The sequence below is a fragment of the Ctenopharyngodon idella genome, chromosome 2, assembly GCF_019924925.1.
Source record: "Ctenopharyngodon idella isolate HZGC_01 chromosome 2, HZGC01, whole genome shotgun sequence".
Taxonomy (NCBI): Eukaryota; Metazoa; Chordata; class Actinopteri; order Cypriniformes; family Xenocyprididae; genus Ctenopharyngodon; species Ctenopharyngodon idella.
The window spans coordinates 41398814-41424109 of NC_067221.1; the positions used below are offsets into that span (position 1 = coordinate 41398814).

At 35.1% G+C, this 25296-nt stretch overlaps 1 protein-coding gene across 1 annotated transcript in view; it reads right to left on the bottom strand.

The window, feature by feature from the left end:
- ncana (neurocan a) overlaps nucleotides 1-25296 on the bottom strand; it is an 85539-nt gene that overhangs the window by 38900 nt on the left and 21343 nt on the right. Inside the window, exons 2-8 of the mRNA XM_051871051.1 lie at nucleotides 20308-20375; nucleotides 10418-10792; nucleotides 7343-7517; nucleotides 7017-7144; nucleotides 5169-5450; nucleotides 3429-3557; nucleotides 1122-1583 (exon numbers count right to left, since the gene is read on the bottom strand). Of these exons, the coding sequence (XP_051727011.1) occupies nucleotides 1122-1583; nucleotides 3429-3557; nucleotides 5169-5450; nucleotides 7017-7144; nucleotides 7343-7517; nucleotides 10418-10792; nucleotides 20308-20374 (1618 nt within the window). The 5' untranslated portion in view covers nucleotide 20375. The remainder of the gene's footprint in view (nucleotides 1-1121; nucleotides 1584-3428; nucleotides 3558-5168; nucleotides 5451-7016; nucleotides 7145-7342; nucleotides 7518-10417; nucleotides 10793-20307; nucleotides 20376-25296) is intronic.

Genomic DNA, 25296 nt, shown 5'->3' on the forward strand with positions numbered 1-25296 from the left:
CATTCTGGGGACACCAGAGACTTATATTACATCTTGTGAAAGGAGCATTATAGGTCCCCTTAAAAACTACAGAGCTTTGATCATAAAACTAAGCATTTAAATATCATCTTATAAGACATATTATTAGGAGAAATTATAAAACCTGTAAATAATTTTCCCAATCAGAACATTGTTTATTATGAAATGCTCTTAACATGCTGATGAATAATGCTAAATCTAAACAAAAAAAAAAAAACATTATTATCTAAAGGCACAACGTTGTTAACTTGTCAAGTTGAATGGTTGGAGTCATATATATTCATACATCTTTATCTAAATAATTTTACTTTGCTAAAAAAAAAATCAAACTTAATTCAAAGGGAAAGCAAGTTTACTTTTCTGCCCTCATTTGCAGATATTTGTTTTTGTTTTAAGCATAAACTCACTTCATTTTGATATTTTTTAAAAAAAAAAACAAGACTTAATATATTAAGTAATTTTACTTCTTAAGTGTACCTTCATTTCAGAATGTTTAAATTGTTTGTACTGGAAAACAAGACAAATATACTGAGCAAGACCTATTTTTTTTTTTTTTTTTTTTTTTGCTGTGCAGTCATTTTTCTTGTGTCACACCAAATGTTTCTGACCAGAACCACCTGAACATCCATCACAACATGTGATCCTTTAGAAGTCCTCAGCTACAGTGAAGTTCTGTTGTTTTTGTGCTCTGCTAGAACAGGTTGATTATTTTCCTCATATTCTCCATTGTTCAGCTCCTCTCTTCCCAGTCTGTCAGTAACGCTCTGTTTAGTTCCTGTCTCTATGAAGCCCCTCCTTCTGAAAAGCACAATGTGCTCTGATTGGTCGGCTGGAGCAGTGTGTTGTGATTGGTGTTTGGGAAATGTCCCGCCCCTTACCATAACCGCCTGTTTCAACTCACTACTAACTAACTCAACCAGGCCCCGCCCCTTTATCCTGTGTATGAATTATTTAAATGAGAAATATTGTGAAGAAAACTCAAGACTACATTGGAGGCGTTTCAGGGATATAGAGGATACGTTTACAGACCTTTTTAATGCTCAAACAGCATCATTACACACTAAAGAAAGTTGAACATGGAGAAAAAGCAGTTTAATAGTTACCTGATCCAGGAGTTGCAGTGGGTTTTGTGTCCATCACGGTCGTCTCCATAGCAGCCGCACTCTTGGTTGTCGCCTCCGCCTCACTTCCTGTCAAGTAGCTCCAGGGTTTCCATAATGAGCTGACGATGTTGGTGAGGGAACTCTTGCCCTTTCCTTGAGGAGCTGTAGGACTGACGGACTGACCGGACAGACCTTCATCCTCATCCTCTTCCTCTGTGGCCGATCCGCCAGGACTCAGATCTGACCCCGGAGCAGAAACCACCTGTTCGCTGTCTGGGAACGAGTCCAACTGTCCACTCCAGTCCAGAGACGTGTCTCCAGCGCGGAGACGGACTGTCAGATATTCGGCTGAGAGCTCGGGGGCTTCGGCGGCCATGTGCGGCTCTTTGTCCAAATCCACCTGTCCGGTCCAGTTAGAGGGCTGGAGGTCAGGAAGGTCCGACTGGCTGGCAGTCTGTGCGTCTGGAATATAGTCAGAGAGGAGCTACATTAAGTTTAACATGAAAAACAACACTGTTTACTTTCAGAATATGACATTTCCAAGTGAAACAGGATATTCAACAAGAATAGTTCAGATTTAACTCGCTCTTTCACTGGCTGCACAGCAAGTATGAGAAATAACAACTTCTGCTCACCAAAGCTGCATTTAATTCATGACAAATACAGTAAAAATAGCAATACTGTGAAATATTTTTACATTTTAAAATAGCTGTTTTCTATGTGAATATATTTTAAAATGTAATTTATTCCTGTGATCAAAGCTGAATTTTCAGCATCATTACTCCAGTCTTCAGTGTCACATGATCCTTCAGAAATCATTCTAATATGATGATTTGCTGCTCAAGAAACATTTATGATTATTATCAATGTTGAAAACAGCTTCATATTTTTGTGGAAACTGTGATGCATTTTATTTCTCAGGATTCTTTGATGAATAGAAAGTTAAAAAAAAAACAGCACTGACTAAATATCAAAATAACTTTATTTCCAAGATGACAGCTGAACAATACTTGTTGAATATTGTTATTACTATTATTTTAATTATATATTATTTATTAATATCATATATTCAATTATTTAATACTATGTAATTTAATACATAGTAGTATTTAGTACAACTTAATAGTATGTTATTTAGTATATTTATTTATTTAGTAAATAACTATTTAAAACAATATTAATACATAATATACAATTTCTATAAGAATTATTATATTACAATAATATAAATAATTATAATTATATTAATAACAATAATAAATTTGTTTAAAAGTGAGTATTATTATTACTATTATTTTATTATTTTAATTATATATTATGTATTAATACTATATATTAAAATATGTATTTATTTAATACATAGTATACTTAGTATATTATTTTATTTATTTATTTATTTATTTATTTGACATGATATTAATACATAATATACAATTTCTATAAGAATTATTATATTACAATAATATAAATAATTATAATTATATTAATAACAATAATAAATTGGTTAAAAAAATTAAATACTTGCGGAATATTATTATTACTATTATTTTGTTATTTTAATTATATATTATGTATTAATACTGTATATTAAAATATTTATTTATTTAATACATAGTATACTTAATAGTATATTTAGTATATTAGAGTAAATAAATATTTAAAACATAATATACAATTAATATAAATATTTATATTAAAATATAATAATAAAATTGGTTTAAAAAAATTTTATTTTTGTGGAAACTGTGATACATTTTATTTTTCAGGATTCACTGATTTACAAAGTTCAAAAGAACAGCATTTATTTGAAATAGTCACTTTTGATCAATTTAATGCATCTTTGCTGAATAAAATAATTTACAGTATATACTGTAACTCCATGACTTTTGGTGTAAAATATTAAAATTTCCTTATAATTTTCAAGCCATTCTAACTTTTAAAATGTTGTAACATCACCTTGGTGAAATATTTAAATCAGCAGAATTTAATTTTCAATCAAAACATTACAAACATGTTTGCAAGGTCATTTAGAAACAAAATCAGCCTGTTCTAAAGAGAAGCTGAAAGTGTATGCAAAAAAACCTTGACTAATATTAAAAGCAGACATGAGAGAGAAAGATAAAAAGTTGCAATAAGGTAAAATATGCTCCTTTTACCAATAAAATGATGTTCTGATGGATTTAGTATATAATCTTTGATGTAAAGGATTCTGGGCTGACAGTGACTGAACATCCTGAGCTAAACACAAACCATCACCAGATAATCCACTGCTCACTGCTGACACGTCAAGAGTGAGAATGATTGTACCGGTGGTGGAAGACTGAGACTGGGACGCGTCTTCTGTCGTCTGCTCTGAGCTGTTGTCTCCGGTCATGTACCTCCACGGTCTCAGGAAGGACTTCATGATGCCCGTCGGAGCCGTCTGCGGTTTCTTTGCTGTTGACGAATTCAATTCAATTACTTCAGTTTCTCTCTCTAAACACATTACTCAACTGGTGGAGCGTAAGCGACGTCAAGGTCACGGGTTCGATTACCAGGGACACGCGTAAACCTTGAATGCACTGTAAATCACTCTGGATAAAAGTCTGGTCAGATAAATAAATCTATATGTATAGTCAAACATCTTAGGATGTGTTCAGAATGACATACCAGCTATATATATATTTTTTTTATTTAGTATGCAGTATGTATACTGTGCAAAATATGCAAAATATGCAAATTAAAATGTGAAATATACAAATGGCACACTGCAAAAGATATTGTGTGTCATAAAGCAATGCATTTGACTCGACTTTACATTTCCAGTGTGACAAAAAACTATTTTGTGTGCCTTTTAACCCACAAAATAAAAATGAAAAATATCTTTATTTCCAAGATGACAGCTGAACAGCACTTGCTGAATATTATAATTACTATTATTTAAATTATATATATATATATATAATATAAATAAAATATTAATACATAATATACAATTAATATAATAATTATACTACAATAATATAAATAATGATATTAAAATATAATAATAATAATTAGAATAATGATTATTAATAATAAATTGGTTTTAAAAATTCAAAACAGCTGAACAGCACTTGCTGAATATTATTATTACTATTATTTTAATTATATATTATTCATTAATATTATATATAAAATTATTAATTTAATTCATAGTACATTTAATAGTATATTATTTAGTATATTATTTATTTAGTAAATAATTAAATATTTAAAACATGATATTATTACATAATATACAATTAATATAATAATTATATTACAATAATATAAATAACTATATTATATTATTATTATTATAATATTAGAAACAATAATGTAAATGTAAAAAACTTGCTGAATATTATTACTATCATTATATATTATTTATTAATATTATATATTAAAATATTTATTTAATACGTAGTACTCTTAATAGTATATTATGTAGTATATTATTTATTTAGTAAATAAATAAATATTTAAAACATAATATTAATACATAATATACCATTTCTATAATAATTATATTACAATAATATAAATAATTATATTAAAATATAATTACAATTATATTAATAACAATAATTTGTTACCTGCTGAATATTATTATTACTGTTATTTTACTATTTAATTATATATTATGCATTAATATTACATATTAAAATATTTATTTATTTAATACATAGTGTACTTATTAGTATATTTAGCATATAAGTACATAACATAATATTAATACATAATATACAATTAATACAAAAATAATATAACAATAACATAAATATTTATTTTAAAATATAATAATAATAATAAATTGGTTTAAAAAAATAAAATTTCTTTATTTCCAAGATAAAAGATAAATGGCATTTGCTGAATTAAAAATGCAACACTGTAGTTGTTAAAAATATATCACTGTAGATATTTTGCATCATGCTTACATCATGGTTAACAACATGATCAAATCCCCACTGCATCTCTGGATCAATAAAATCACCACAACAGAGTAAGAGCTGCAGTAACACATGACTGTGACACTTCACTGCGTACCGTGATAGCAGAAAGCATCGAAGCGCGCGGTTCCGTTGCTCAGTTCTGCCGGAGGAACGGTTCGGACACCTGCTTCTCTGCCGGCACACTCTGACCGCAGCGCCTTGACAGAATACCTCACGCTCCCGTCGGACAGCCAGCCCGGCTCGCAGTAGTCCAGTCCAGACCTCCAGGCCAGGTAGAGCTGACCGACGGTGGCCAGCTGACCGCCGACAGACGCGCAGTGAGCCGAGGCTTCTAGACGTGTCAGTCTGTCCGGGGCGGAGACGGCAGACACTTCACCTGGAGAACGAAAGGCCGAGGACAGATGTAAGTGAGGTTTGGCTGGACAGATGGCTTATGGGTTCAGATGAATTAATGCCACTTTCAGTAAGTGTGTAGAGGGAATATATAAGAAATGTTACAAAACAAAGTGTTTCTCTGCTCTGCTAACAGCTCCACATACAGTTCTGTGGTGTTACTGTAATAGTTCATATCATAGACTTCAGGATAAAATTACAATTTCTTAAAAAAACAAGGAAGTTTTGGTTACTTAAAAATATCAATTAATATTGAACATTTTAGGCAGACTTAAGAAAAATTAGGGTCATCAGACCTTCAGGGTTACTGCTGATTTTTAAATAAATAAAAAAACAAACAAACACATAAATAAATAAATAAAATTACTATTATTATCGTAATGATATAATATGCATTCATACTGTATATTATTTATTTATTTAGTACACAGTATACTTAATAGTATATTGTGTAGTATTTAATATATAATATTAATATATAATATACAATTAATATAATACATAAATATTTAATATATAAAATTAATACATAATATAAAATTAGTAATACGTAATATATTTATATATTAAAATATGTAATACATTTATTTATTTGGTAAATAAATATGTAATATATAATATTAATAAATAACATATATCATTATTTATTTAGTACATAGTATACTTAATAAATATTTATTTAATATAATATGAAAACATAATATACAATTAATATAGAAAATAAATTAATAATAAAATTAATAATAATAATAATATGTATTATTATGCATTACTATTATATATTTAGTTAAATATTTAACATGTAATATTAATAAATAATATACAATTAATATAACAAATAAATAAATAATTTAATTTTATATATAAAATTATTTATTTAGTACATAGTATACTTGATAATATACTCGTTTAAGTAGTATTTTATTTATTTAGTTTAATAAATATTTAATATAATATTAATACATAATGTACAATTAATATAAAAATAAATTATTAATATTTCTAATTTATTATAATATAATATTATAATATTAATATATTATATATTAATTATAATATAATATTTATTATTATTATTATCATTATTATTATGCATTACTACTACAGTCAAACCAAAAATTATTCAGATATTTTTGATATATTTTTACTAGTGGGTTCAGGACACTATAGTTCATTTATGTAAGTGAGGATAGCAAAATAAAGTAAACTGTGACATATTATACCCAAAATTCTTCATACAGTGGATACCAGTAAAATTGACAAAAATATGGAATCAAAAATTATTCAGACACTTTGACCTGACCATGTTTTGCTTATGTGTTATCTGACATAATTAAGATTAATTTTTCTGACACAGTTTAACTCTGAAATCTTGTCATATTTTATTACCATTTTTTAAACTATAGTGAATAAACTGTATTAATGAATGAAATGTTCAAGGTCTGAATACATTTAGGTTTGACTGTATATATTTATTTATTTAGTTAGTGTTTCAAAGCACATACATATAGTATATTAATATATTAAAACACGTTTTCTGGAATCTCACCTTGCATGTGATTGGCGAAACAATACACGTCAAACAATTCTGAAGGGTCCCGTTTCCCATAATTCCTCACCCCACGAGAAAACTCAGTGTGTCCATTGCAACCGAGCTCCGGTGTCTGTACGGGATACCTGCGGAGAGGAGACGAGGAGTAAGATCGGATGAAACACTGTGGGAATCCAGACATCCATATGTAAATAGTGCTGTGCTGTCATGTAGATGCTAAATAATTTACCTGCAATATTGCAAAAGTAGCCTTATGATAGCTTGAGGTGAAAATAACTAGAAATGCATGAGATTTAACAATGCTTATGACAGGTGCTGCTGACCTGACGCTCTGGTCTTTGAGCCAGCCGGCCGCACAGCTGTTCATACTGGAGTGAAACGCAGCCCACAGCTGCTCGGCCGTGGCGATCTGAGCCGAATTCTCCTCACACGCTCGAACGGCCTCGGCATAGGACAGAGAATATCGATCCGCAGGAGAACCGTAGTGAAACACCACACCTGAAAACACACAGACATATTAACACACAGTTAATTAACAACCTAACTGACAACGGCTTCTGTGGAGAGTCACAGGTAAAGCACTAGGAATTATTTATGAGTGAGTCATTGAATCATTCATTCAAGAGATTTGTTCAAAAAACACTGATTCATCCAGTAATGAAACAAGTGAAGTATTTATGAGTGAGTCATTGAATCGTTCATTCAAGAGATTCGTTTAAAAAAACACTGATTCATCCAGTAATGAAACAAGTGAAGTCTTTATGAGTAAGTCATTGAATCATTCATTAAAGAGATTTGTTCAAAAATCATTGATTCATCCAGTAATGAAACAAGTGAAGTATTTATAAGCGAGTCATTGAATTGTTCGTTCAAGAGATTCGTTTAAAAAAACACTGATTCATCCAGTAATGAAACAAGTGAAGTATTTATGAGTGCGTCATTGAATCGTTCATTCAAGAGATTCGTTTAAAAAAACACTGATTCATCCAGTAATGAAACAAGTGAAGTATTTATGAGTGAATCATTGAATCATTCTTTCAAGTGATTTGTTAAAAAAAAAAAATGCTGATTCGTCCAGTAATGAAACAAGTATTTATGAGTGAATCATTGAATCGTTCATTCAAGAGATTCGTTTAAAAAAACACTGATTCATCCAGTAATGAAACAAGTGAAGTCTTTATGAGTGAGTCATTGAATCGTTCATTCAAGAGATTTGTTCAAAAAACATTGATTCATCCAGTAATGAAACAAGTTAAGTATTTATGAGCGAGTCATTGAATCGTTCATTCAAGAGATTCGTTTAAAAAAACACTGATTCATCCAGTAATGAAACAAGTGAAGTCTTTATGAGCGAGTCATTGAATCGTTCATTCAAGAGATTTGTTCAAAAAACACTGATTCATCCAGTAATGAAACAAGCGAAGAATTTATAAGTGAATCATTCATTCAAGAGATTTGTTCAAAAAAATGCTGATTCATCCAGTAATGAAACAAGTATTTATAAGTGAGTCACTGAATCATTCATTCAAGAGATTAATAAAAAAAAAAAAAAACACTGATTCATTTAGTAATGGAACAAGTGAAGAATTTATGAGTGAGTCATTGAATCAATGACATTATGAGTGAGTCATTCAAACCAGTTTTCTTTAAATAATTCATTCAGATTCATTAAACATTTTAAATAGACTGCAGCAATTAACATTTTGTCAGAACCTCTAGTAAATTACGTTATTTTGTTTAGTTGTCTGTCTCTGTTTGAAACCAAAAACTTGTGATTCTCATTTTTTCCAGAATCGTACAGCTGTAGTCTGAAGATAAAAAATTGGTAATATCACTGAATATTAATTGTCTTTTGCAGCACGTACATTATTTAGGTAGAAAATTTCAGATGATTTATCTGTAGTTTATTGTAATTTCCCTCATTAAGCGTCACCTGTTTTCCTCATGATCTCAGTTGTAGCAGAATTCACACAATCCCTCATTCTCAGGTAATCAATCAGACCGTTCTAATTAAAGAGTTATGGCCAATTAACCAGTTAATGAGATCCTCAGATGAAAATGAAAATAAAGCAGAGCTAAAGAAAAGAGAGAAAAGGCTCAAACGAGTATGATATTGACAGTCTGAATCGATGTAATGAGGGGGTCATTAATTCACAGCAGACTCGTTAATTGTTAATGAACCAGCAGTTTTCCTCAGTCTTTATCTGAAAACTGATGTTCTGGGTTCAGATGTGGTCACGTTCGACTTTAGCCGTGCAAAACGACTTTCATAACGAATTCCACTTGCTCACTGGGGGTTTACAGACAAATATAATAAGCTATAATTTTCTTTTAATTGAACAGCTAAATGAAGACCTTACGTAACGCAAGATATGATTACTGTAATATTTTTCTGTAAATCTGTTTTGAAACAATGTCCATTGTGAAAAGTGCTATATAAATAACATTATAAAATTATCATATTTAATAAATATTATAAAATTATTTTTAAAAACACCAAAATATTGCACATTTATAAAAAAATAAATTTTATATAAATTATTAAAAAAATTATATTTGAAACAATGTCTATTGCAAAAGGTGCTTTACAAATAAAATATTATAAAATTATTTTTAAAAACACCAAAACACCAAAATATTATACATTTATAAATTATAATTTTTATATATATATATATATATATATATATACACACACACACATTCAAACTGTTAATTTCTAGCCTTTTGTTCACAAATTCTGTAAAGCAAATTTTTAACAATGTCTTTAAAAAGTACTCTAAACAAAATATATAAAATTACAATATTTTATAATATTTATACATTTTACAATATTTATAAATTTTATAATATTTTATAAATATTAAGATTTTTTTTAAAACACCAAAATGTTATACATTTATAAATTATAAAATTATTTTTTTTATAAAAATGTAATTTTATATCAATCATAAAAATACATTCAAACATTTCTAGCCCTTTTTCACAAATTAAGGCAGTATTATTTATATACTATTACAGTATTTATTAATATTTTGAATGAGCTTTTATTTTTATATTTTCAGTTCATTTCCATTTTAAGTTTTAGTGATTTTTTTGTTATTGTCATTTTTATTGGGATTTTGTTTTTCAATATTTTTATTTAGCTTTAATTTATATTTGTTTCAGTTTATTTTTAATCATTTTAGTACTTCAAACCTTTCAATTATTTATATTTTAGTTTATTTCAGCTTTATTTCAAGTAACAATGAAAACACTGTTTCAAGGATCATATTTCATCCTGAAATGTGTGTAATGCTATAAAATATGTATGAAAACGTCCAGTAACAGCGGATCTTGAATATTAAATTCAGCTCCCGTTGAATTCCGGATGATTTCAGGCGCTGTTCGGATCTCACCTGTGACTTCCAGGTTGACCGTATCCTGCTCATAACTGTCCCCCAGGGCGACGTGGCATCGGAAAGTCCCGGAATCATTGGAGCGGAGCTGAGAGAGAGCCAATGATGCGTTCAGATGGTTGGCGGAGTAACCAGGCAGACTGACCCGACCTGCGTAGGCCTGGTGCACCCTGACCACCCCGTCCCGGGCCGACAGCACCGTCCTCTCCTGGTCTCCTGAGCCGCGGGTCCAGTGGATGTAAGGACCGTGGGCCGGGATGAGGGCGGGCGAAAGGGTGAACACACACGGGAGGAGGGCGGACTCTGCCAACGGATGCCGCAGCGGAGGATGGGTCACTCTCCGGACGGTCACCAGAGTCTCGGCTTGAGTCACACCTGCGAGAGAAGAGAGAGAAATGAACAGGTTTCATTTAAAGCTGAAGTGTGCAATGTGTTTAAAGCGTGTGTGGTGTCTCAGGTTAATATTCCGAATCTCTAATTATCTACAACAGCAACCTAAAACAATAAATCAATCGCTATTGGACCTATTTTAGTATCCTTGAGATACTATTATAGTTTAGACAAGTCCTCCCCAATAATTAGAAATGGCCTAATAGTCCCCCCAATATTTGAAATTCTTCCTGTACTTCATTAGGCAGCGCTCTGTTTGTTGTTAGGATGACAAAAAGGTTTAAAAATTACAATTTTTAGTCTGGTGACTGGTCTGCCTCAGCGGTCTAACAGCGCTCGTCAATGTCAAAATGATTGAGACGGTCAATCAAATCGAAGTAGGCGGGGTTTACTGTTCACAGCCAGCGCAAAGCATCAGTTTAACATTGAAAGAGTGAGGTAAGATGTAAATAGTGAAACATTTAATACGCTACATGTTTTGCGATAGAAATGTTAAAAGACCGACAGTAACATCCAGTGATGCAAACTACTCGACTTTTTTCTTAAAAGATGAAAAAAGATTTTTACTTTTACTAAACCGCAATGAGATAATTTCACCAAATGTATGTGATCTGTGGTCACATGAAAGAGGTGACTAGCCACTTGTTGGTGCTATAAAAAAATTAATAAATAAATGACTACAGCGACTGACTTGAAAACTAGCATGCCGTGTCATGATTGTCTATGAGGACATTCGCGTATCTCAGAAAACATGGCGACAGTCGGCCAATGAAGTTTGAGCACCTATTAGACAAAGTTAATGGAGGCCAAACGAAAAGGAAATTGGTGTACCTGTTTGACTAGTCGCCCTAGAGGTCTGTGAGAAATTTGGGTGGCGCTAATGAGTTTTAAGCCTCTGTAATTACGCAGTGTTTCACAAATACATGCGATATTCATATCATATGTTAGATCTCCTCATTCTGAACAACTTTGCCTCAAGAAACACTGCTGTCAATCAAATAGTTTGTTGAATATTTGCGCTTATTTAAAAAATTACTTTTGTGAATGAATTCTAGGTTTTTCGCCCAATCGGAACCGAACCAGTGCAGAAAGATTCTCTATAGTCAGATTGTCAATAATTATGGAAAAAAGATGAAATTTCAATTCACGTCCGGGATGGGTCCCCAAAATGTTCGAAGTGGGTGTGGCCTCTTTTACTAAAATGAAATGAGATAATTTCACCAAACTCGGTACACATACAGTATGTACGGACTCAGTCTGTGGTCACATGAAAAAGGACATGGCGACTGGCCACTTGTTGGTGCTATAAAATTAAAAAAAAACACGAAAACTACTATAGCTACAGTCAGTCCGATTGACTTAAAAACTAGCATGATGTGTCGTGCCGTTATTGTCTATAAGGACATTCGCGTATCTTAAAAAACACAGCGGCCATCGGCCAATAAAGTTTGAGCAGACAAGGTTAACGGAGGCCGAACGGAATGAAACTTGGTGTGCCTGTTTGACTAGTCGCCCTAGAGGTCTGTGAGAAATTTGAAAGAAATCGGCCACCAGGTGGCGCTATCGCGCTTGACTCCTCTGTAATAACGTGGTGTTTCACACATACGCACAATATTCATATCATATGTTAGATCTCCTCATTCTGAACAACTTCGCCTCAAGAACCACTGCTGTCAATTAAATCGTTTGTTAAATATGTGTACTACTTTTGCGAACTAGTCCAAGGTTTTTCACTCAACCTCAATAAAACCACTGCAGTGCAATTCTCTGGACTCTCTAGGTAAATTAAAAAAAATGTTGAACTTTACATGCACTGATTTTACAAAATCATTTACAAAAGCATGAGTGTGATTTAAGGAAGCAAATATGAACATTTTTTTTACATCGAGAGAAAGTCAGATTTCTCAGATGTGATCCAAACAGAAGAAATGTCCAGTTTACTGTTCCTCATTCAACCCAGCAAAAGCCTTTGTAACGTCCTCAAGAGTCAAACACAGAAAACACATGAATAATATTTGTTCTTCAGCCTGAACGTCTCTTCTCCATCTCAACACAGTTCATTAAAACAGCTGAAGTCACAGACAGAAACTCTCCAAACACTTCAGAGGTGTGAGGGGAAAAAACACAAAGATGCTCTTTGAAGCTTCACCTCTCAAATTGACACTCAAGTGATTTTGTTCTTTTAAAAGAAGGATATTCTACAGCTGAACTTCATCATATTCTCTAACTGTCATGGACTTTGAGAGATGCTCTTATTAACTGGATCTGGGTCTGATGTGTGTTCAAGTGCATCTTTCTCATCATATCCATTGCAGCAATAGCTCTTTTCCATCAGTGTCTGAAATGGTCTCTCTAAACCCCTGCCTTTCTGAGAGCTGCTCTGTTCTGATAGGTCAGACGGCCTAGTCTGTTGTGATTGGTCAACTGCTTAAAGCGCGTTTTGGAAACCAAACATATTTGAATTTCAGCTCTTCCTCAGCACTTGATACACAGTGATACGAACAGTAGCGATGATGTCGGTTTTACCGTATCAATCTCATTAAAGTGGATTTGCTTTGGCAGCAGAAAACAGCGTCTTCCTGACCTGTAATGCTCAAGTGTTGTGGTTATACTGTCAAAACACTGTGACAGCTGCATATCTTAAACATTTCTTTGCGGTGAACTGCCTGCTAGACTTGTAAGTGCATTACTGTAAACACATTTCCCGTTGGTTTTTACACAGATGCTGTCCACAGATATTAAAGTGAGAAAGGAGGAAAAGGAAATCTAATCTCCCAAATCCACCCGTGGTCGCTTTCTCGCCTACCTGAACAATCTGTAACGGTAAATGCATAGAAAATCAACTGCAGTTCCTTCATTCCATATGGATTTAGGGATGAGGGTATATCCCAACATTTGAATAATGATATAAGTGATGAAAGCTCAAATCTGCATTTAGATGGTCTCGATTCACCCTCCGCGGGTTTGTCTTTGTGCAAAAACCAACTAATTTTCCTTCTTAATGAGATGTAACTCTTTAGAGTATATGTGTGAATTTCACCAAAACATGCCTGATTCGTCATAAAATAAAAAAAAAAATCATGTTTTGCATAAAGAAAATTAAGCCTATTTCCTCCCTAAATTATCATTACCATTTTTTTTTACATTATTAGTGTCTTATCGTATTGCAACATTTTTTAATTTACATGAGTATAAATTAAAGGCAGTAAAACAGATAATAAAAAGATGTAAAAGCCATTTAAATATATACACTTTATTATATCATCATTTTATGATAATTGCATATTTTTAAGTTAATTAAATGCAATCACATATTTAATTGCATATTATAATCAGTTGCATAATAATTGCATTTAATTGCACAATATAATTGCATATTTTTAAATTAATTTTAAATTATATTTTTTAGATTTATTAGTAGCATGTTATGATATATTAGTATATTAATCATGATATATCATTTTAAAATGAGTAAATAAGTAAATTAAAGGCATACTACCATGATTACGTTTATAATTACTTACCATTTATATAATTTAATAAATGTTTTTTGGAATTACACTGAGAATTTGAGCGAATATATATATATATATATATATATATATATATATAATCATGCATTTTTACATTTTGAGGTGCAATATGAGCTAGACATGCTGTTGACAAGTTTCACCCATATAGCAAACATGAGAATACAGCACATAATCACATTTACACACTTCCAAAAATCAATCCCGCCAGTGGCTTTCATAAATAAGATGCCATCAGACACAGTGGCTGACACACACACACACACACACACACACTCACACACACACACGCACACTCACACACACGCACACTCACACACTCCCAGAGGGGGGTTACAGATTAATGTATTAACTGAATAACCTTTCCCAGCTCCACACACACAGCAGCACCTGCAGTAGTTTACACCTCTCAGCCCTCACCATCCATAACCATGGCAACTGCTGCTCAGTAACCAGGAGAGTTATGGATGGCGCTCGCTCGGCTCGATACGCTAAATCTGATTCAACACAACTGAAGTCGCCAGCCGTCCAAACATTCAGCTCTAACAACACAAAGCACTGCTGATCTGCTGCCCACAGAAATCACAGGACCAACGCTGATCCAAAGGTAGGCAGCAGCATCATGTTGCCTTCTGAGAACCTTCATTCTGACCAAAATCAAGGTCCATCATGAATAAGGCAATGCCAGAATCAAAAACTAAAAACTCATTTACATTAATTGAAATAAAGAAAAAAAGATAACAAATGCACATAAAAAAGACTAAAACTAGAATTAATAAAAACTGCACAATTGTATTTTCTGTGAATTTGTACACTTATTTGTGTGGCTCGAGAGCTGCAAACAAATCAGTAGCTTATAAAGTTCAATAGAGTTCAACAGTCAGGTTTCTCCATATGGAAAATGGTTTTGAACAGTAACATAAACATTTAAAGACAGCCCTACAGTGAGCTACAAGATTGTTAATCGATGGTATTTGCTTCTTCTGAAGACGTTAGCCCTCATTATTTCAGCTCATTTTTAAAATAATCATGCTTAACAGCAGAATTCCTGGTGAAAAACTACATTACCCATAATGCCCTACGAAAATTACACCAATCAGAGAGTCGGAAAAAGCAACACGCTCCAAAAGAGCTCCGCCCACTCCACTCCCTACACTTTCAAAATACTTAAATGTTTGTATATATATGCATATTTTGCAATAAACTTGTTTTTATATATATAATCAACATTTGTAAATGACTTTTATTTTTCTCCATTGTTTTTAATTCAATTATGTTGTTCGCAATGCTTCATGGGATTGTAGTTCTTTCCCTCACTAAAGTACACATGGCTGTTTCTCAATATGCGTTCTTAAGCGATCTTGCATCCTTGTGTTCTCGCTTTATGTCATTATCAACCGTCGAAGTTCAATTCCAATACTCAAGAATGCAAGGACAGAGGACGCATGAAAGTACCCGGATGTGTTCTTGATATCGAGGATGCATCGAATGTAGATTTGAGATAATCGAACCGTTAAAAATCCCAGAAGACGCTGCGAGTGGTCGACGTACAGAAGCCTGCAAGCTTTAAAGGGGACCTATTATGCGAAATTCACTTTTGCATGGTGTTTGGACATAAATGTGTGTTGGCAGTGTGTGTACACAACCACCCTATAATGATAAAAATCCAACCACTCCTTTTTTTTTAATCCGCATAAATCATAAGCAGTGTCTCAGAACAAGCCGTTTCCAGATCCCTGGCAGTGTGACGTCACATTAGCCACAGGCCCCGCCCACAAATGTTGACAGACACTGCCGTTTTAACATAGAACCGCCCTGAGCGAGTTCACAGCGAGTTCACAGTCCGCCATTGCTGCACTGATGAGAATGTCTCCCAAGCGTTTTAGGTGTTCTGTAGCTGGATGGATTAATCCACATAGCTCTCTCCATTTACTCCCTAAATCCGAGCCGCTGAAGACGAGGTGGATTAACTTTGTTTTCGAAGAAAATGCTCCCTCAACTCTACCGAAATTCATTTATGTCTGTGCGAATCATTTCACACCGGACTGCTTTGTGAACAAATGTCAATACAAAGGGACAATACAAAACATACAGTCTCCAGAGTGATACTGGATACGGCAGTAATGAAGGTGAGAGCACTTTATTACAGTTCATCGGAGTTGATTTACGGATATAAAGTTTACCAGTTTATTAAGCACCACCCGAAAAGACATAAGGTCTTTATATATTTGTTTACTGTTAGTTTTAACGAGTGTTTCTGTGTAATTCGCTGTGTATGTTGATAATAATGCAAGGGAGAGAGAGAGAGTTTATGGATAATATTTTAATGCACACTTGCACTGTGTTTTATTAAGCTCTTACAGAGATTTTCTAGAGTGAAAACAGACGCTTCATCTTTTGTGTGAAGTATAATAAACGTTATAAAACTCATCAGTAAACTGGCTTGTACTAATATAGTGGATAAAAACAAGAAGATAATATAAGTTATAACTGTAATTGAACTAAACCATACCTGTTCTATCTCCATGCAGCATATATTCACAGTTTCTGACATTATAGTGCGTCCTGACTGAATCCTGACACCGGAGAATCAGCTCTTGAAGCTCCGCCCTCTTAGGCCGAACGCAGCAGCTCATTTGCATTTAAAGGGCACACACTGAAACGGCGTGTTTTTGCTCAACCCCAAAAAGTGGAAATTTTAACATGCTATAAAAAATGATCTGTGGGGTATTTTCAGCTAAAACTTCACATACACACTCCGGGGACATCAGAGACTTATTTTACATCTTGTAAAAGGGGGCATAATGGGTCCCCTTTAAAGTTATTTGTTAGATTTTTTAAAGTCACTTGTTAGATTCCCGCTACAAGCTTGCAAATATGTGACGACTCGTAAAAGTAAACATTTGTCCATTTGTTTTGCTTAATTTTAATAAAGTGGTAACCTGAAGAAAGCCTGCAGTATTTTATTGGCATATAAAAAAAAAAATCTTAACATTGCATAGGTAACACAAATGCTACTCATTTTCATAAATACATGCGGTAAAATAAAAATATATAAGATTATATGAAAACAATGTCTATAATAATATGAAAGAAATCTTTCAATAGGCTATGACATTTGTTTGTGATGTTATGTTGTATTTATTGTGCATTAGCTGCTACTTATAAGATACTGGGACGGTCAGTTGAGCACATCTCAATTCTCACAAGGATGCGTCCTGTGTCCTCGCGTCCTTCCGAGTTCGTTCTTTCAAGGTCGCCTGGCAAGACCGGACTCCACGAGAACGGAAGTCCGTTCTCTGCGTTCTTGGAATTGAGAAACAGCCATTGTCTTTTTGTCTGATTTTCTAATACTTTTTTGCTTCAAATCAAGTTTGTAGTGTTGTGATGCTCCTCGTAGCTGGTTGGCTTGGTTCATGGCTTATAACGCTTTAATGAAGACTTTTTAAAAATCCTATAGGAAAAATTAATGGAAAAAATACTTCCAGGACGGGCACTAATGCACTCTATTACAGTCAGGATGCCACCTTAGAGGGGAGCTGCCTATGTAGGGAGCAGACAGGTTTTGGAACAGATCTAGAATGTCTGTCCATGTAAGAGAAGAAGAGTGTTTTTGTGGCACTTTATTGCAAAGGAAGGATAGAATTAATTTCCCCCTGTAGTCATTCAATTCTCAGACACACACACACACACACACACACACACACACTTCCATGGCAATCTGACATTCTCTTCCTATCAGACTGATGCGGTTATGCCAGTGTGTGTGTGTGTGTGTGTGAAATCAATCCTCATGTAATTGAACTCTGTTCTTCAACACAGCAGTCTTGTCTATTGGAAACTGAATTTGTGCATTTTCTGAAGGGAATATGAGTGCCGTCTGTCTGTGAAAACCTTGTTGCCTTGATGCTGGAGATCTGTGGGTGGTTTCCAAGCCTCTATGATATTCTGATCTCTAGATGTGGCTTGTAAAAAATAGAATTAAAAATACAGCAGTAAATTAAAATATATTGCTATAAAATTGCTATAAAACTTTAGTTAGTGTGTAATGTTGCTGTTTGAACATAAACAAAATCTGCAAAGTTACGACGCTCAAAGTTCAATGCAAAGGGAGATATTTTCTTTTACAGAAATCGCTGTTTAAGGACTACAACAAACGGCTGGTAGGGACTACAATGAGCTTCTTCCTGGGTTAGTGACATCACTAACCCTAAAGCCCCCGAGAACACGAAACAAAGGGGGCGAGGCCATGTTGGGCTGCTTTAAAGAAGAGGAAGAGTTGTTGTAGTAGAGTGTTGTTGTCATGCCATCATTTTACGCCGGACTGCTTCACAAACGAGGGTCAATTCAATGCTGGATTTGAACAAAAGATTAACATGACGGCACATGCTAGTCGATGAGTTGAATCAACTCCACAGCAACTACATAAATTTATCCACTAATCATTCAGAAACGTCCAGTTTCTTTCTAAAAGTTGTAACTTCTTCCTGAGTCTCTCCATCAGTGTCCGACTCCGGTTTGAACAATGTAAGGCTGAACACCGTTACTGACAATCCTCATTTTGGCTGCGTGAGATTCTCCAGCTTTGTTGTTGTTGAGCGACCGAAGCGTGAGCTGTTAAAGCTCCACCCTCTTCTGGAAAAGGGGCGGGGAGCCGCAGCTCATTTGCATTTAAAGGGATACACACAAAAATAGCGTGTTTTTGCTCAAACCCAAATAGGGGCAAATTTGACAAGCTATAATAAATGATCTGTGGGGTATTTTGAGCTGAAACTTCACAGACACATTCTGGGGACACCAGAGACTTATATTACATCTTGTAAAAGGGGCATTATAGGTCCCATTTAACTGGTACCCTAACACTAGGCTCTTAGTAGATAGCCGCTAGCACATCATTTGTGCCTCTCACACATCCTGACGTCCGCTCTAAAGAGGGCAGGTCTGGATGTACAGGGGTCGTAAATCGTCCTGGCAGGAGGGAGTGATTTCCCATCATCCTTCAAAGCAGCCACCCATCGCTAAAGAGCCTAATGAAACTGAAGCTGCCAGTGAAAACATTTGGCCTATGAAGCATTTTGTGGTCGCTCACACACACACACTGATCCGTTTAAGCGGTAGGAGGGCTTTCATTGAGGTGACGGGCGGGTTACGTGCGGTCAGGCCTGACTGAGATATTCAGCACGAGCACAAAGAATCAGCGAATTCTGCATCTACAGATGGGTCGACACTTCTGACACCCGTAATAGTGTTTGTGTGTGCTGATCCAAACTGTAGTCAAGATGCCTTCATAAGCAATATTTGTAGGCGTCACGTGCACATGAATTTAAGAATGGTTTGTCTTTGTATATATGCACTTTTTCAAACATGTTTCTGATTAAAAACTTATTTTCTTATTAAAAACATTTCTGTTGATTGACATAAAAATGAAATAATTATTACATGAAAATTAGAAATATTGCATTGGCAATAAACTGAAATAAGTTTAAGCACTAAAATTATTAAAAGGAAATAAATAAAAAATAAAACTGACTAAAACAAAAAACAAAATTTTTTAAAAAATATATTTTTATGTTTTGCAGAAAAAAGTAGGGATGCACGAAATAGTGGCCACCATATTGGTAGCAGCCGATATATGTTAATTTTTATATAAATTATATAAATTTTATATAATATAAATTATATAAACAAATTTGGATTTAGATTTATCGGCCAATATATCGGTTATCGGCTTTTAAATATAAAGAATTATCGGTTATCAGTATCGGGCAAAATGTTCATATCGGTGCATCCCTAAAAAAAAAGAAAGTCATACAGGTTTGTGATTTATGCATCTGCTGACGCCATGTCATGTTGATCTTTCTAGATGTTTTTGAATGCGAGATCATGTCCTGTGTGAGCGCCACATTACTTGTGTGTGGACCCATTTTGGTTCGAATGCTGTTGGGAGAGAAAGAGTGAACCAGAACTCACCACAGTCTGCTGAAAACACCAGCAGAACCGCTAGAACCTGCAGCCCACCGGCGCCGACACGCAACATCCTGAGAAATACAGAGAACAAACAAAGAGAAGGAGAGAACAATGAGAATGATAGAAACAATACTGGCTGCGTCTCAATTCTCATAGCTATACTACACACTAAAAGCGTGTACCTTACTTACTGGAGGAAAGTACACACTTTTGAGTGTGTACTAAGACAGTACAACATTGGGACATACAGCCATGCTTTAAAACCTTGTCTTTCATTATTTAACCTGTATTAGAAACACCACATTTGACTATGGTTAACATGAAATATTTGATTTTGTCAATACTTGAACAACGTGCTGACAATCAAACAAACCCTGACCTTTCCTTCACGCACATGCACACTACAATACTATAATGCAAAACAACAATCAGCGAAGTCATCACACACACAGCATGCGGATAGGAAATGACAAACAGAGGTTTATTAGAAGACTGTGTGTCCTTTATAAAGGAGATGGAGAATATGAATATTAATGCAGTGGCAGGACGTTGGTAAGGAAATTTTTTTTTTTATCCAGCATGCAGACACACCAACAAAACACTCTCAGAATAGCAATCAGCCGTTTCATCCTTTCATTGTTTTACTGAACTTCTCCTCACAGCGCTCCCTCTCTCTCTCTCTCTGTGGGTGGTCTGTCTTTTAGTATCCTTCACGCCGTCTCTAATCCTGCTTAGACAGGAAATGTCTGGCTTCTGTAAAATTGCTCTCTAGTCTGTCTCTTTTAAGTGTAATGAAACACAGATACACACATTAATACTCACCGCCCACACAGCAGCACAAACCAGCTACAGCCTAGTAGCTACAAAGAACACCACAGTAAATGCTTAGCAACACCCTAACAACCACTCAGAACACCCAAATAACCAGCTAACACTGTCAAATTCCTATCGTCTCCCTATCAACCAACTACAACATCCTAACAATCACCCAGCAATGCCGTAATGACCCATAACCCATAGTAACTGCTTAACCTAGAGACCACACAGAACCCCTAACAATCACCTAGCAATGCACTAGTAACTACCCAGAATGCCCTAGTAACTTAGCAACACCCTACTGACCACCCAGAACTCCCTAGTAACTTAACAACCCTACAGAACACCCAGAACACCCTAACAATCCCTTAGCAATGCCCTGGTAACCACCCAAAATGCCCTAGTAACTTAGCAACACCCTGGTCAACACCCAAAACTCCCTAACAACCACCTAGCAATGTCCTAGTAACCACCCGGAACACCACAGTAACTGTTAAGCAACATCCTAGCAACACCATAACCACCTAACAATACCCTATACTATCCAGCACCACTTAGCAACACCCTAGTTACCACTCAGAACCCCCTATATCTGCTTGACAACACCCTAGAGACCACCCAGAACCCTCTAACAACCATCTAGCAATACCTTAGTAAATATCCAGAACTTCCTAGTAACTTAGCAACACCCTAGCTACCACCCAGAACCCCTAGAAACAACCTAGCAACACCCTAATGACCACTCAGAACCCCCTAGTAACTGCTTGGTAACACCCTAGTGACCCTATTGTGCCCTAGTAACCACCCAGAATACCTTAGTAACTACTTAGCAACATCATAGCAACACACAGAACCCTCTAACAACCACCAGCAATACTCCAGTAAATATTCAGAACATCCTAATAACTTAGTGACACCCTAGCTACCACCCATAACCTCTAGAAACCACATAGCAACACCCTAGTGACCACCCAGAACCCCCTAGTAACTGCTTAGCAACATCCTAGCAACACCCTAATGACCACCCAGAACCCTCTAACCACCTAGCAATACCCTAGTAACTATTCTGAAACCCCAATAACTTAGCAACACCCTAGCGACTGCCCAGATACCCATAACAACCACCTAACAATGCCCTAGTGACCACCCAGTACACCATAGTAACTGCTTAGCAACAACCTAGAGACCACTCAGAACCCCTAACAATCCCTCAGTAATGCCCCAGTAACTAAGCAACTCCCTAGCAAACATCCAATACTCCATAACAACCACCTAGAAATGTCATAGTAACCACCCAGAACACCATAGTAACTGCTAAGCAACATCCTAGCGACATCATAACCACCTAACAATAACCAAGTAACTATCCAGTACCACCTAGCAACACCCTAGCTTCCACCAGAACCCCTAGCAATTACCTAGTAACACCCTAGTGACCACCCAGAACCCCCTATTAACTGCTTAGCAACACCCTAGTGACCACCCATGAACCACTAACAACCACCTAGAAATAACCTAGTAAATATCCAGAACTCCCTAGTAACTTAGCAACACCCTAGTGACCACCCAGAACCCCCAGTAACTGCTTAGCAACACCCTAGTGACCGACCAGAACCCATAACAATCACCTAGCAATGCCCTAGTTACTATCCTGAACTCTCTAGTAACTTAGCAACACCCTTGCGACCACCCAGAGCCTCCCAGTAACTGCTAATCAACACCCTATCGACCACCCAGAACCCCCTAACAACCACCTTGCAATGCCCTAGTGACCACCCTGAACCCCCTAGTAAATGCTTAGCAATGCCCTAGTTACCTCCCAGAACACCCTAGTAACTGCTAATCAACACCCTAGCGAACACCCAAAACACCCAAGCAATGAATTAGCTAAGGAAAGCTGTCTGGCTCACTCAACATCATGGAGTTCTAATGACTGTGCGCATGAGGAGGCCTCAGCAGGTTCACGAGGGTGTGTGAATCTCGTGTCAGTCAGCAGGACGTGTGAAGTGGTCACATGCGGCGAGGACTCGCTCCCTGATCTCTCTCAACTGGCACCAGCATCCCGACACTCGGCTTACAGCTCACAAACACTCTGCCAACAGCACCTCCACAGGGAAACATGGAGAGAGAGGATGAGAATATGCCAGCTCATGCCTTGAGAATCAACCCAGCGTTTAAGAGCCAAACAGAACCAGATAAAGAGAAAGACACAAATAAAAGAGGGATTGAAGACTTATTTACAGGCATGGGAAGGTCGTGCACCAGCTCAGTTTGAGCATTGAAATGTCAGATGAGTTTCTGAGCGAGTGAGCAGCTATTCTCTTTACTGTAAACTCAGACTCGCTGCTGCTCCAGGCGTTTAGCATTTCAATTCCTGAAAGATTCAGCAGCGTTTTTGTCTGAGGTGATTTAACTCGCATTGGTTAGCTGTGTGCTATTTAGAGCGGTAACTAGAGACACAGCTGAGGCCGATTCAAGAGCGGGACTTTAACCAATAACCATGCTGGAACTGCAGGATTCATGATAAGCAAACGCTGAGCAGCACTCTGAGTTTATGGCACGTATCAAAGCGGTGTAGTGGCCCGCAGTCTGTTTACTGACCGTTTGATGCACACTGCAAACTAATACAGTTTTCTTATCAGCCTGCCTGGAAATAAACTTGTGTTTACAAGGTTGATACAGCAAAGAAGAACTGATCAATGGATTTCCAGCTTGAGTGGGTGGAAAACTCTATTTATATCTTTTTAATTTAATATATATTCATCTGGTATGAAATACAATGAGGTAACACCTTCAAAACTAAAGTCACACATTGACACTAAATACAACCTATATATATTAGGGATGCACGATATATCGGCCATAATATCGGTATCGGCCGATATATGTTCATTTTTAATGTTATCGTTAAAGCCGATGAATAATGGAATATTTCCACTTCAGATGTGCACTGTTCACAATGATGGTTTTGAATTGCTTGAAATATGATTGAAATCACTTCAAAAAGAAAAAGACAGTTAAGTTCAACATGTGCAGGCGCAAGTCTGTCATATAGACTACATAAAATTATAATGAGAACATTATAATTGTGTGTTTGAGACATGGCTTTTAATGGCGAGATTTTTATTTTGTAATCAGGCTCTCAAAAATTATATAAAAATTTGGATTTAGATTTATCTGCCAATATATTAGTTATCGGCTTTCAAATATAAAGAATTATCGGTTATCGTTATCGGCCAAAATTTTCATATCGGTGCATCCCTAATATATACTACCATTCAAAAGTTAGGGATCAGTAAGATTTTTTTTTTAAGAAATTAATACTTTTATTCAGCAAGGATGCATTAAACTGACCAAAAGTGACAGTACAGACATTTATGATATTTCAAATAAATGTTGTTCTTTTGAACTTTCTATTCATCAAAGATTCCTGAACAAAAACGTATCACAAAAATATGAAGCAGCACAACTGATTTCAACATTCATAATAATCATAAATGTTTCTTGAGTATCAAATCAGCATATTAGAATGATTTCTGAAGGATCATGTGACACTGAAGACTGGAGTAATGATGCTGAAAATTCAGCTTTGATCACAGGAATAAATTACATTTTACAATATATTCAAATAGAAAATAGTTATTTGAAATTATTCACAATATTACTGTTTTCTACTATATTTTTAATCAAATAAATGCAGCCTTGGTGAGCAGAAGAGACATTAAAAAAAATCTTACTAACCCCCAAAGATTTACTTATTTCACAACGAATGAATTAGTGAATCATTCTTGCTGATTACTTGAAATGATTCATCTGAATGAGTCGATTTACTAAAATGATTCAGACTGGATATAGAGGAGAATGTTGTATGTGTAACACAAATAAACAGCAAAAGCTACACAGTGACTTCAATACAAACAGCTTGTTACTGGTGAAGCTGCATTCTTCACAGCTAAGCGACTGTCACACTGACAAATGTTAGTAGGTGCTGGTACTTTTAGTTAACAGCCTCTCCAGCACTGTGTGTGTGTGTGTGTGTGTGTGTGTGTGTGTGACAGATTCAGTTTAGAGAAAGCGTCAAATATGATATGATACTATGATAGTTGTTTTAACTTTAATACCTCAGGCTGTTTCTCCTAGTCAGCAATGAACAAACAGAGCGAATGCAGTCAGTGG